The following is a 14,648-nucleotide window of genomic DNA, read 5'->3' on the forward strand; positions in this document are numbered from 1 at the left end:
TGGCTTGAACACCTTTTGAATGCTTATGTTATAACAAAGCATCATATATCATTATATCATTATATATCCTATATCAAATATGCAAAAATCTTAACACATTTGTGATTTGTTTGGTACAGTTCAAACCTAAGGAAATAAACAAACTTCAAAGGCTATTCATAATAATACTCTTATACTCATAATAATACACATTCTTCAGAGAAGCAAACACCAGTTAGTGAAGTCCACCACTTCTTCAGGTACTAGTTTCTCCCCATAAATTCCAACCACTGAGCTTTTTATCATGATTAGTGTCAACTGTGTTTTTTGACAAATAGCTTGCTCAAGTCTTCTGTGACGACATTTTTCCTGGAAATATAAAATGAGAAATTCATGAATATCAGTAAATATTTAAATTGAAGAAATAGAGACATTTGCAGCTTCTGGATTATCTAAAACTTGCAGATAAATATACAGCTTGGTTGTAGGAATAGGCTCTAGATAAATAATTTAACTCACCAAAGACTCAAATTTAAGTTAGCAATACCAATAAATCTCCTTATGAACCATAGATTTATTTATGACAAAAGGTGGGAAAAACAACTCAAGCAAAGGGAAATTGGATAACTCTTTTAATGCTTGTTCTGAAAACGAATTTCTACCCAGCTGTGTTATCAAAGAACTCAATGAGGAGACAATTTCTCTTTGACCATGTGATGATGCGGATGCATTGCATGATCCGCGGTCACTTTCTGACTTCATGCAGGATAAAGTTGGAAAAGCTGTCTGAAGAGGAGGCAACACTGGCTTTATCGACAAATACAGATAGCAGAAAGTAAGTAGAAAAGGAACTTCAAAGATAAATCATGGACAGCCAAAAGGTTTTAAGTTCTTTCATGTATCTAAGGAGCAGTACTGTTTTGTGTTGCCTGCTTTTGTCCTTGATTCCCCCCTTAACCCTTTCTTTGGGTTGGGGGGTCTGGCTGTGTCTACGATATTTTGGGAAGAGGGAAAGGGGGGGGGGGGGGGGGGGTTGTGTAGCTCGTTCTCTGTTTGTACTTTTTGTTCAGGATACAATTAGCTTAAGAAAAGAGAGGGGACTGCGAAAGCCCTTTGTATTCTCGTCTAAGAACGAAACAATGTCATCCGGAGCACAAATTGCAAATTAGAAGTGAGAATCCCCTCGGATCCTATTTAAATCCTTATATTAAACCATTTGCAACTGAATTGTCGTAAGATCAAACCACGTCCTCAAAAACTCCGTAAACCTAAACCCTTCTGTAAGTCCTAGTTTATTGTACATGGTCGAATTATTTTAAAACAGAAACCTAGGAATAGAACAGTAATTTCAAAAGAGTGTTGAAATATACCAATTTTAACTAGGATAAATTTCAGTTACCTCCATTGAAATTTGTCCTAATTACATGGCGAATGCTAATAGAGTCAAAGTAATGGAGTGTAGAAAATGACTTTTGTGAAAAAAGATATATGTAGTCCATTTGAATTTTTTTTTTAAAATATAATGGTTAACCTACCCCTATTCTCACCTCCTTATCACTCCTCTTCCTCCTCCACCAAACTACCTTCAACCTTGTCTTGTTCACTCCCTTTGAGAAAACACACCAGACCCATATTATATTAGTAATACTAATTAGCATATCATTTAAGCTAACTAATGTGTGCAAATATCTAAATTGAACGTGAACAGAACCAAATGACAAAACACACTGGGCTGTTTAACAAGACATTGAATAAATCAATATATCAACGTAAACTTGAAGAATAACAAACTGATTAATAGGAACCTACAATTTGTTGATTGCATTTCCAAAATCAAATGAAAGAAAGGAATTAAAGGAAGAAGAAGCAACAGCTGCATGTTGCTTTTGCAACTTATGAGGGTAAAGGGTATCAACTATCTCCTTGCAAATCCACAATTCAGACCTTTTACAACACTCACGATTCTTACTTTCTCATGGGATTTCCACTTCTTCTATTACCTATATGATATGAATCCTGTTAACTTACGATACTCTTAGCGCTCCATGATAAATCTCTTTATCTTCTAGACCTGACAAAAGGTTACAGTTTCTTGAATCCTCTGGTAGTTTTATTCGTAAATCATTTTTCCCACTTCCTAACTCATTCCTCAAATACAACTCTTTCTAGCTTGACAACCTATTTGCAAGTACCCTGATGTGTGTGTGGGACAAATTCATTGTGGCATATATGAAACCCTTGGAGTATTTCCTTTATGTGCAATTCTAGCATGCTCAATGACAAATTTTTTGACAAAAGTTTTATAGGATAAGACAAGAGATTTGGCATCTATGTTCTATAAAGCTCCTGTTGAAAGATTGAAAAACAATGATTTGTAGATAACTCTTTTAGTTGTTTTTTTCTTTTGTATAGACGAATTCTTAACCTCATCTAGGTTTAAAATTTCAGTCTAAAAATGACTCAATGTGAACCTTCATTCATTCGGGATCAACTATTTGTTTTCAATAAGATATAAAAAAGGACAAATAAATCAGCATAACTTCAAGAAAAAGTTAGCAACAAAGGATCGAAAAATCATCAAGGAGGGATTATCAAAAAACACGATAACATGTCACTGCTAAGTGCTAACCTTCCACTAATCTGAGGTGGAACCAGCATACCACTTGAAGTATCTGGAACATTCCTAGTATGAACCATGTTTCCTCGGGGAACTTTGCTGCGAACAGCAGAGGAGGCCATTCCATTAGAGTCTCGCTTACGTGAAGCATTTTCAGCTAGAGCAGCAGCAACTCGAGAGGAGTGGTTGCTAGCATTCATCAGATTAGTTGAGGCTGCAGGTGAATTCAGGAGAAGTGAAGCATCTGGCAGTTTCTCCACCAAAGGTGAAGATGAATGTGATAATTTTTCTGGCTGCTGATCAGATGTAGATCCAGATTTATTCCTACAATTCAAAATTGCACAATTAATTATTGACGAGAACAATGTTCATCAATACAGGTGAATTGTTTCTGGTTGCTACAATGATGAGTTGAAAACTACATAACCGCTCAATTGCCTTAAAATTGAAATTCTTTTTGCCAAAATCTTCCTTCTTTGTAATTCACCCAAAGGAAATCATCATATAAAATTAGAGCAAAAGGGTTTAAAAAAAACATAAACATATGAAAAGTAGAGGGCAATCTGAATACCAAAATCTAACATCTATAGAAGACAGGTAGTTGAAAAAGACACAGAAGAACAGCTTCGGCGAGCATACGAAAATAATTTTATGATAAGTTAACAAAGCCATAAACCACCATGAATTCTAGCTAAACTCGAACCAAGTGCAAAGCTAAAGACCTCTCCAAAAAATCTACTCATATACCAGTTTGAGGAAACTGAGTTAGAAAGAGATAAGAGAGTGAAAAGAATCCAAAAACCCTTTTTCCTACCAGATTGTCCATTTTTCGAAGTTTCTTAACAGCAGCTTCTTATTTCTAAACTACACATACTCCCTCTGCCTCAATCTCTGAACACTCCCCTTGGCATTATAGTTTATGCTTGGTAATCATCAACCACACACCCTCTTTTCTCTTTCCTTGTATATAGTCAGAGGAACTGAGAAGGAAATTTTCTATTCTAGGTATTAGGAAATACAGAAATAGAGAAATTTTGTGACTCCTAAGCAAGAAAAAAATTGTGCCTCCGTTTCAACTCCACAACCAAGTTTCTGTATTCGTTACATTTCTCTCTCGGACTCAGCCTAATAGCACTTGGAAATACGAATGTAACGCATGACGGTGAATGATAATTCAGAAATTCATCTCCCTGTCACTCTCGAAGTAAAAGAATATAAAACTACCATAAGAAAAAATTAAAAAATAATAAAGCTACATCAATCAAATGCTGAGTTCAAAAAGAAGGGAAGAAGACCGAAATTACGGGTTGCGTTGAGGAGGTGGCGCCGCCGGTGCATCGTTTTGAGAAAGATGGGGTTTCTGATCTTCTTTACGTTCTTGTTCGGTGGGTTCCTCAACGTCGTCGTCTGAAGAAGAAGCGTAATCGACCAGCGACATTTTGCAGTGACCTCTTCTAGTCTCTGCTACTGCCGGCGTCGAAAGCTCAGTTGTTCTACCGCCTTCTGCCACTTAAGGCATTTACGTAATTGAGACAAAACGGTGGCTGTGATTCTCGCGTTGGGTCATTCGTGGCCTGTTTACCAATGTTATGAAAGTTCGAACCGGAAACCGCTGGCAAACACGGTTTGGACAGAAGGCAAAATCGTGAGATTTACAAATTGGAGTTGGACCGTCGAACCGGTGAAAAACTGATCGGTCAAACCAAACTATAATTCGGTGAGTTTTTGAAATTTGGCAAAAATGCTGTTTTGAAATGCTGAAAAGGAACTTTAGTCACCCACTCACTCCTCTCCTCTGGAGTCTTCACTCTCACTTCTTATGTCTTTAGTCTCCAGTCTCTACTCTCATTTTCCACTAACGGGCAGAAGCAACACTCACCTCAAGCTTCCGGTGTAACTTCCGTCCAGCCACCACCGCAGTCGCTACTTCCGTGGAACTAATGTCAGTCAGCTCTGTTCGCGCAGCCACATTCCGTTGCGAAGTCAGCTCGGTTTGATCTTCGAAAATTGTAGTCACTGTCAGCGCCACTTTCTGTCGTGCAGTGTCTTTCCGCCAGCGCCAGCTTTGTTCGACCCTTCCATCCTTTTAGCCACTATGTTGTCTCTTGCCAGCCACTGTCACTGTCAGCTCTATATTTTTTCAGGCTTTCAGCTTCTAATCCTAAGTATAAATTTTGTTTTTTGTAATAATAATTATTGAAGCATTGATTAATTGTTGGTTCTAAATCTTGCTATTGATTGCTTGAAACATGATTAATTGTTGAAGCATTGATAATTGATTAGTTGTTGGGTGCTAAATTTTGCTGTTGAGGCATTGATTAATTGTTATATAATTGATTAATAATTGAATAATTGAATAATTAAATAATTGTTGAATAATTTTAGATAATTTTGGATGTTGTTTGTTGAGATTATTAGGTTGGAATGGGTTGCTTTGATATTGTAATTGGATTATATTATTGGATTGCTGGTAGTTTTTAGATATGGATGACAGTACCAACCAAGAACTACCTAAGAATAATAATACTGAGAATAATTCGGCTTCGAATGAACCTTCTCTTCCTCCTAGATCTAATGATAGTCAATCACAAACTTCTAATGTTCGGGAAAAAACTGATCCTGCTTGGAGATATGTTGCTTTACAAAATATAAATGAAAAATCGCATTATCAATGCTTATTTTGTCTGAGTACTTTTGGGGAGGGGGAATTAATAAATGAAAAAATATTTGGCGAAGAATTGAAGATAGGGGGAGATACTAAGAAGTGTTCTAAGGTCCTTTATGACGTAGAAAAACAAATAGAAGGTTTATTGAAAGAGATTCAAAAAATAAAACTAATAAAAAGAAAGTAAGTTTTAATAAAGAGGGTAGTGATGAGATTAAGGATGCAATTGACGAAATAATAGCGTAAGAAGAACAACAAACTCCGAGGGTTTAGTGTCATTTCTGGTTACTGTTTTGGAATGTTTTTTAATGTTTGGTGCTGCTTTGTAATTGCTGGGTTGAGTAATTATCAATTTTCTGAGAACTGGATCGGTCGGTTCAACCAGGTTAATCGAGAATCGATTTCCTGACCGGTCCGGTTGGCTTCTAAAATTATTTTGCAAAAAACTGATAAAAAACCGACCAAACCGATAATTAACCAGTAACAGATGACCGGACCGCTATTTTGGGCCGGTTCATTCCTCCAAGTCAAAACGGCGCCGTTTTTTGAAAAAAAAAGAAAAAGAAAACCCAGCGCATAACACCCTCTCTTTCTCTCTCTCTCCCCCCATCAGAAAACCCTAATCGGCCAATTCGAATTCGAATTCCAGCCACCACCCATAATCCTCTCTTCTCTTCGAAGAACAGCCACTACCCACCATCCCACTTCAGAGCTCAAACTCATCACCGAACCCTTCTCTCCATTCTCTCTCTCTGTCGCCCTCTCTGTCCGAGCTCTCTCTGTCGCTGCTCCTCGCCGTGGGTCGTCGCCGCTTCTCTGCTCCTCGCCGTGGGTCGTCGCTGCTTTTCCCCTCCTCCCCGTGCGTCGTTTCTGCTTCTCCCCTCCTCGTCGTTTCTGCTTCTACCCTCCTTGCCGGCGTCGTTTCTGCTTCTCTGCTCCGCACCGTGTCTCGCCGTCGTTGTTTCTCCGTCGTTGCTTCTCTTTCTTCGCGTGGAGTCTTTTGTCTCTGCTTCAACCCTCTCAGGTCTCAGGTGTCAAGTCTCTTCTTCTCTGCTTCAAGCCTTCAACCCTCTCATGTCTCAAGTCTCAGTCTCTAACTCTGCCTGATTCTATCTCCCTGACTCTATCCCTCTGAAATTTGAAATTTATTCTGAACATGCATATGATGTATTATTGATGATTCTGCTGAATTTTGAGATATTAATGTTTTGAATTTTTATTTGAATTCAGTCCGTTGATATTGAATTAATTCTGCTGAGATTGATTTTTAAATCCAATATGTTGTATTTGTTTTGGTGAATTGTTGTTTTGCTGTTATTGATTCAAAATAGAAACATTGCCACAATTCTGCATTGAATTTACTATATGGCTTCATATGATTTGGTTGAATTATGCTTATAATTCTTAAGTTGGATACATATTTTGGATGTTTTGGAGAGTGACTTGATTGACTCGCAGGAATTCACATATTGGGGAGTTAATTTTTTAATAATTTTATTATGTATTTAATTAAACTGGTTCAACCCATTGAATCATTGAACCCGTTACTTAACCGGTTCAATGACTGGTCCGGTTCTCGCAACTCCGTGGGTTCTTGTGAACCTGTGATTGATGATGATTGATGACTTTGTCGTTGCTCATTGCTTAACTTGAAAATCTTGTTAATCTTGTTAATTAAATTGAGGATTGATGACTCTGTCACTGCTCATTGCTCATCCATTTAGAGATTTTTATTTTTATCTATTTCTTTTTCATGAGAGAAGAATTTTATTAAGATGAAGAGAAAAGAAAATGGAGAAAGGGATAACAGAACCCACTTTACAAAAAATCAAGAAAGAAATCATATTGGTCATATGATCTACACAATTCATGTATTTTCATGTGTTCAGAATATCTAAGCTGTGAATTTATCTTGTTACCAGGCCCAATATAGATGCTAATGGAAAACTGTTACTAAACTATGAATTCTTTGTCAAATGGTTGATATTTTTTGGGTTGGTGACCATGATAGGAAATACAGGGAAGCTTAGGATTAAAAATGGTTAAGTTGCATTTTTTGACCCATTTTTTTATTTGGAACTCAACTTTGGTTCCCAACTGTATCGATTGCTCAGCCTCTCTGAGATAATATAATGGTGAAACAACAAAATGTGTTTTTATTTTTGGGTTTTTCTTTGGTAAAAATTGTAATTGGAAACTTTCATAGGTACTTTCTCATGTTTTTAGATTGGTACTCCGTACTCGGTAGTAAAAGTGAAAACACACGGTATAACCAAAACTAGTTCAGCTCCGTTCAGCTCAGCTCCCATTCAATTTCTCTCAGAATCGTAATTTATAGGGTTTTGTTTCTGCAGTTATGGCTTCTCCTGCGCATTTTGACGATGTGAGTATTCTCTCTCCCTCCCTCCCTCCCTCCCTCTCTCTCTCTCTCTCTTGCGTTTTCCTTTCAATCGCTCTCAATTCTTCTGAATTCCACAGGATTTTGATTTCGGAGGCGGATTCCCTGCAAGGCATTCAGGTTTCTTTTTGTTTGTTTAGTTTTGTTTTCGGTTTAGGTAACGGTGTTCGTTATCGGAATTTTAAGATGTGTTTGGTGGATTTTTATCGTCGTTTGTGTAATATAGGTAATAAGAGGCCTTTGCCGGATTACGACGATGAAGATTATGATAATGATCCTTTTGCGCCTAAGAAGGTACTCTAACGTTCACACTGTATCCATGAATTGAATTTGTTTTGCAATGCTAGCATTTACCACTAGGCTAAAAGCTAGAGGTGATAGATAGCTATGGTGCAGTGTTATTTCCTTATAGTTTATTAGAATTTATTATTGGCACCGTGATCTGAGATATTAAGCTTATGGAATCCAAATGAGGGTATGCAAATAGGCCATAGTAATAGAGGAAGACGTAGGAAATTTATGGATGAATGAAACTATTGAGAAGGAGCTTAGATTTTTAGGGCTTGTGTGAGATATATGTTGTCCATGACTCTATACAATGGTATTGCTTGGTTCATGAAGTATGGCCCCAGCTAATGGGGATAGGACTAGTTGTTGTTTTTCTCTTTTGCAGAGCTGAATTATAGTTGTGGAGTAAGTATTGGCTTTGAGGAATGAGGTAGCTTGAGAAACATTGCTGTGTTTTCTCGCAATGAAAATCGGGGTAGTATAGTGTTATGGGGATGATTGTGATTTTTATTTGCTATTGTATTGATTGGTGAGTAAGGGAAGTTAGCATAGGTGAAGTGTGTTGATGTGTTTAAGATGGCTCACTAGTTATATGCTTACTTGCAAATGAAAAATACTAAAACACAAATTCTAACTGCAAATTGTAATGCAGACCAAATCAAAAACCGATGAGGTTGCTTCTGGTGTAACAACAGGAATGATCGTGTCACTTCGTGAGAGGTAGCTCATAGTATACAGCTTGTGTTAGACATTGTACACTGCCAGGATTGCAGTAAATTATTTGTGCCTAACCCTTCTTTTTCCTTTCTTTCGAATCTTGTTATTGACAGCCTTCAGAACTGTAAGGATACACTTGCAACGTGCCAAGTACGTTTTCTTCCATTATTGGAATTTGCCCCCTCTGTTACCATTATCTTTCTTGTGCACACGTTATTGTCTAAATATTTATTATTCTGTTTTTTTACTATTTTATTTATTTACTATCTGTCATCATGTTAAAAGTGGACTTTAGTTACAATTCATGTAATTTAAGAGATGAATTCATGATTGGTTCTCAATGGCAAGGCTTCATTTATAACTATTGTATTGTAACCATGTGGACGAAGTATTGTTGCAGCCTACTCTTCATAGTTAATTGTTTAAAAAATAAATCATTGACTTGATCAGTGAATTTTCCAGAATGAACTTGAGGCTGCTAAATCTGAGATTCAAAGTTGGCATTCTTCAATTCAAAATGAGCCTTGTGTACCTGCTGGTGGCACTCCTGGTTAGTTTGCTCCTTGTCTTTGGCATGTTAATTGTGATATACACCTGCATTTTAATTGTTCAAGTTTTAGTTCTTTATACACAATTGCTTTATTTTTTTGTTATAAATTTATCCATTAACTATTAGTTAACGTTTGTTCTTTCCAGAGCCCAAAATGTTGCTTGATTATCTTCAGGCCCTGAAATCCTCAGAAGAGTCTTTAAGAGAGCAGGTTTAGAATCTAATCTGCCCTTTTTTTCTGTTGATGTAGTTCACTATCCATTGATTAATTATCAATTTTCATTGACCATTGACATATATCTATTGTTATCAGCTTGAAAAGGCAAAGAAAAAGGAAGCTGCGTTCATTGTAACATTGGCAAAACGAGAACAAGAGATCGCAGAGTTGAAGGTATCATGCTCAAAATAAGATTTTTTCTATAGCATGTCTGTATATGTGCAATTACATTTCTTTCTGACATCAACTTTGACCACCTGAGTAAAATTTATTTCCACCCTTTTAAGAACACTAACAAATTTACCCACTCTTCAATGCTAGTCAAGTTGTATTTCGTTAGCTATTTACAAATGTTAAATATGAAAGTAGTTTGAAAGAGTGGCATTTTACAAAATATAGGGATGTGAATTGTCAAATAACCTAATTTCAGAGAAGATAGTGTATTCTTTTAGATATTGTGGCTAGGTATTATTTATCCTTAACACAGTGGACTTTCCGATTGAAACTTTTCATTTTATTCTCTTCATTAATTAAGTACTAGATAGGGTACACCCAATAAATTATCTTTAGTGTGGGGTTTTCATTTAGTAGTTTATAAGAAAGTGCCATTTACTTTATTAATAGTTGTTATTGATATGAAGATGAAACTATCACGATGCCCTGTGAATCGTATAATCTTACAACACCTTGTGATCAAGCTCGAAAAAGCCAGATATGCTTTTTATTCTATTATTATTTATTTATTCCTCTTATTGTTATCATGATCAAATTAACTATTTTATTGCTGTTTATAAACTCAGTCTGCTGTGCGGGATCTAAAAGCACAACTCAAGCCACCTTCAATGCAGGTATGGTTATAACATGGATGTTAAGTGTGACACTCTAGATATACACTTTTCCCTGTGCAAACAAGCTGTGTTGCTCCTTAAAAAAACTGGAATACACTAGTGTGCTATTTTTCAGCTTTTACTTTGATTCATTTACTTGAATAGTGACATGTACCTTGGCCTTAATGACTTGCCTAGGTTAAGATTTTAGGATATTACTTCACTAAACTAAATCTGTGCAAGCTTGTCCTTTGTGCCTTGATATCTTGTGAATATAATTTTCAGGCAAGAAGGTTGTTACTAGATCCAGCTATTCATGAAGAGTTCACGCGTTTAAAGGTTTGTTACTTCTAATTAGATATTGACTACTGTATAATGAAGTTTGGCTATATGCAGCTCGATGCTGACTTGTATTGAATTAACTTTGGTCTATCTTTTACTTTGTTGGTGACTTGCACATGGAGGTGGTCAAAATGTATGTCACACCATGTGTTGCGCCAAGAGGATTTAGTGTAAAAAAACATCTTATCTCCATGATTAACAGTGTTAATGGTTAGCGGAAATTGCGTCCCCTTTTCACTAGAGAACTTAAGAGACTTTTGAAAAATTGAGATGGAAGAATATAGACAGGTGTTATATTTTAGGGTATGTGAATAATTCTTTTGTGGAGGATGGATTTAAAGTATAAAAATAAGATTTTAAGGTGGCATATTAGAATAGGCAAGAGTCTTCTAATATTTTTTAGTGTATTCATAGTCGTCACATGTCCTCAATTCCAATTATATGTATATCTCCTTGTAATAATGTCAATTAGTGGTTATATATTTTTTTTTGTTTTTACCTAACATGTTCTCAACTGTTCTCATCTGATGATAGAATTTAGTAGAGGAAAAGGAGAAAAAAGTGAAGGAGTTGCAAGATAACATAAATGCAGTAAGCTTTACTACTCAAAGCAAGATGGGGAAGATGCTGATGGCTAAATGTAGAACTCTGCAGGAAGAAAATGAGGAGGTTGGGAATCATGCTTCTGAGGGAAAGGTGCTGCTCTCTCACCGCTTTATGCATATTGTTGTCACCATTTTCTCTCCATAGATGTACTGTGTTAGCACTAGAACTAATGTTACACTTGCATGTATTCACATAAATATAAAACTCGGTAATCGGTATTCTTTGTTTTGATGCATTGATTGTCATGTTATCATCTTTTCCCCTTCTGTTTTCTTCCTGTGCAGATTCATGAATTAGCCATGAAAGTTGCATTGCAGAAGTCCCAGAATGCACAAATCAGAAGCCAGTTTGAAGGTTTGTTGAATGATATTCCATTTCATTATATTTTGGCTTTTGGATCCTTTGACTCATGTATTAGCTTTTCTAGGTACATTGGTAATCTTAATTTCCTTCTTAACATATTGAGATATGGAATCAACAATGATATGTGTGATGGCAGAATTAATCATAAAAAATGTATTATCTATGCTAGAAATTGTTGCGGATGGAAGAGGTTGCCTTACGTTCCTCTTGTCTAAAAATGGATCTTCTGAGAGAAAAATATTTATGTATTCGATTACTTATATATATAATCTCACACTGGAAATTAACGTAGCGTTAATCCTTCACACTGATGACTACAGGGTTGCAGAAACATATGCAAGGACTGACAAATGATGTGGAAAGATCCAATCAAACGGTTAACTTCTCCCTCCCTCCTTTTTTGTTGTTATTTTTAAAGGATTGCTATGCATGCCTAGTTATAAAATGCTTCATGCTTCATCTTATTTGTCAAAATTGATGAGAATTATTGTTCATGAGGGACTTGGATGTTCTTATTTTTGTTTTGAACATATGATCGTGTATTCATGTTATGTCGAGAGATAGACACAAGTTTCTTCCATGGTTGATTGTTTTAAATTAATAGCTCCAGGATATTTTAGGCGGAGACTAAGTGGATTTGTTTTGCTCAGGTTGTAATATTGCAGGAAAAATTACAAGATAAGGATCAGGAGATTCAAAAACTGAAACAAAAGCTCCAACAAAAGAATTTGATGATGGAAGATGGGAGATCGGATGCAGCAGAAAAATTTATTGAGAGTGATAAACCGGAAGTACCTAAGGAAGCTGCCAACTAGTATATCTGTCACCAAGTTTGCAGCAGACGTTCATTTTTTTTCCGATATTTAGCTCTATACTCGCTCTATAGAATGATAAGCAGAAAAATAGTGCATTGGCAAGTGAGCAATATCTTTATCAGTTTCGACGAGGCCATCCCAAGCCTGCACTTTCAATGTTTCCAACTGGTTGAACAGGGTTCCAACAGGCCCTTGGTCGAACTGCCAAGCCCTTCTCCCTGTGCATTATTGTTAGATGTAAGCATATAACGTTACTTCAGTAGACAAATCTCAAACCCTAAATTCTAAAGATATTATATGATAAGTTGATAACCCACACCATTATTTTATAAAATGTGATTCTGATTACTCTTGCAATCACAAAACTAACCTGTTTAATGTAAGCATGAAATAATGTTGCGCATGTTAGGTGAATCGTGAATGGCTTAATCCAAAACAAATAAATGCCATCAGTAAGTTAAAAACATTTGTAGACGGTAAGAACATACCTGCTTTCAACCCATGTTTTTGAATTTTGAGTAGTTTTCTAGCATAACTTCCAAATCCAAATGACATCTCCAAGGCCTCTGATGCAGCTTCTTGTGTACAGCTAGCACCGGGTGACGATGGCGTCTCAATATAACTGCCCTCGGAATTCTTCTGTCCATAGCCCACGCCAAAACCGCCATGCAAGTTTCTTCTTTCAGCAACCCTATCTCTGTATTTACATCTCATTTGCTGCCATAGTTTTTATAGATAGACATTAATACCCTTTAACCATTTCCCAATCCCACATGTCCACAACTGGAAACTCCGAAACCAGATCTGTTTCTGATTCAATGACTTGACCATATTGAGCTCGCCATTTCTCTTCGTCTGATAGGATACCTACAACAGCATTCAGCATTAGGCATATGAACAAAAAGAGGCAAGTAATTCCAAGTTCCAACCATGTGATAAAAATTCAGCTGTGAATTCATGCAGAGAATGAAAAACACTTGATAGAACACTCAAAGCAAACTAGATTTGCTGAAAACAAAACAAGGAAACAAGCTAATGTTAGGTTATTTGATTTTTCACGGAAATAAGCAATTTACAGTTACTAACTTACAGTATACTCAGTGCACAACATAATGATCTTTCTACAAATTACTTCTAGGTGTAAAGAGAATAGAGGAAATATCAAACCTAGTAAATTACTATATCATAAAATACGATATATGTTGTTGAACTCTGTCAATATAATATCAAGCTTACAAGCACACATCTGTAACATACCTTCATCTGTGGTACTTGCATCAACTGTGCCATTTTAACTGATTTAAGTCCTCGGCATCTGGGATCCACTCACCCTCTTCCAGTTCATAAGTATCGCTGTAAGCCATACCTTCATCAACAGCAGTTTTATCAACTATGCCATTTGCATCTACTGGCCCTGGGATCCACTTGTCACCCACTTCACAAGTATTGTCATTAACCATACATTCAGGAAACAGATCATTTAGAAGCAGGGTAGTTCTACATTTTTCTAAGTTAAAAACGTCAAGGGGGTATATGACAAACCATCAGCAGATCCATCATCTCTTTCCAAGGGCACTGTCATTGTATCAGCTGTGCTATTCTCTGTCTTGTAGCCAGACAAGTAAAGATCAATAAGCGTGTCCTCTAACCTGTACAGTAGCAAGATGAATAACGTCCAAGGGATAATTTTGAATGTATAATTGATATGAGCCCTATAGGACAAACTGAGAACTGTCATATGCCAATTGGTCCAATTACAAGAGTAACAACTAAGAGAATAAAAGAAAGTTTTGCAAACATGGCTAAATCATGTGTTCAGGAGATGCATCAAGAATTGGGCAAGACAATGATTAACGATTATCAAAAGACACACAGTCTTACTATTTTACAAGATGCATTGAAGACTCTCATTAGTCAAGATGAATTAAAAGAGACATCACTTTCTTAGAATTTATTCTATGTTTATTTTATTTTTGTTATTTGTTTGTTTTAGGCCCAATTATGATTTGGCCCATATTTTATTCTAGTGAACTTATGAGTTAGAGATTTAAATTTGAGGTATAAAAACCCTCTAAAACCTGGTAGCCATTTTTTTCTTAATTTTAATGAATGAAATTTTCTTTGAGTTTCTTTGAAAAACTTGGGTGTGAACAGGTGAGGCCCTTAACTTAACTGTTGCATCAGGAAATCAAATTGAGGTAGAGGAGTCCTTTCTTTAATCTTCCATCTTATCTTGGGTTACGTTCCGTATCATTTGGTATCAG

At 36.3% G+C, this 14,648-nt stretch overlaps 3 protein-coding genes across 4 annotated transcripts in view; 1 reads left to right on the forward strand and 2 right to left on the reverse strand.

The window, feature by feature from the left end:
* LOC112772127 (uncharacterized) lies at positions 1-5,835 on the reverse strand. The gene is made up of 3 exons (XM_025817010.3): positions 3,901-5,835; positions 2,609-2,920; positions 1-348 (listed from the first exon to the last, which is right to left on the reverse strand). The coding sequence occupies exons 1-3, from the start codon at positions 4,032-4,034 to the stop codon at positions 294-296; spliced, it is 501 nt and encodes a 166-aa protein (XP_025672795.1). The 5' UTR covers positions 4,035-5,835; the 3' UTR covers positions 1-293.
* On the forward strand, positions 5,823-12,732 carry LOC112770955 (FKBP12-interacting protein of 37 kDa). Of its 2 annotated transcripts, none has more exons than XM_025815467.3 (15): positions 5,823-6,292; positions 7,616-7,644; positions 7,740-7,779; positions 7,886-7,953; positions 8,600-8,667; positions 8,778-8,814; positions 9,127-9,214; positions 9,361-9,425; positions 9,528-9,605; positions 10,232-10,279; positions 10,544-10,597; positions 11,135-11,296; positions 11,491-11,560; positions 11,890-11,945; positions 12,220-12,732. In XM_025815467.3, exons 2-15 carry the CDS (start codon positions 7,618-7,620, stop codon positions 12,382-12,384), a joined length of 1,026 nt encoding a protein of 341 aa, XP_025671252.1. In that variant the 5' UTR covers positions 5,823-6,292; positions 7,616-7,617; the 3' UTR covers positions 12,385-12,732. The 2 variants fall into 2 exon arrangements, with proteins under 2 accessions (XP_025671252.1, XP_025671253.1); XM_025815468.3 differs by having other exon boundaries at positions 5,850-6,285.
* The window catches only part of LOC140181435 (uncharacterized), an 11,543-nt gene continuing 9,218 nt past the window's right edge, over positions 12,324-14,648 (reverse strand). Inside the window, exons 6-9 of the mRNA XM_072225003.1 lie at positions 13,927-14,033; positions 13,642-13,819; positions 12,873-13,251; positions 12,324-12,602 (exon numbers count right to left, since the gene is read on the reverse strand). Coding sequence (XP_072081104.1) covers positions 13,662-13,819; positions 13,927-14,033 — 265 coding nt within the window. The 3' untranslated portion in view covers positions 12,324-12,602; positions 12,873-13,251; positions 13,642-13,661. The remainder of the gene's footprint in view (positions 12,603-12,872; positions 13,252-13,641; positions 13,820-13,926; positions 14,034-14,648) is intronic.

Source organism: Arachis hypogaea, chromosome 18 (assembly GCF_003086295.3).
Source record: "Arachis hypogaea cultivar Tifrunner chromosome 18, arahy.Tifrunner.gnm2.J5K5, whole genome shotgun sequence".
In the NCBI taxonomy this organism is placed as follows: Eukaryota; Viridiplantae; Streptophyta; class Magnoliopsida; order Fabales; family Fabaceae; genus Arachis; species Arachis hypogaea.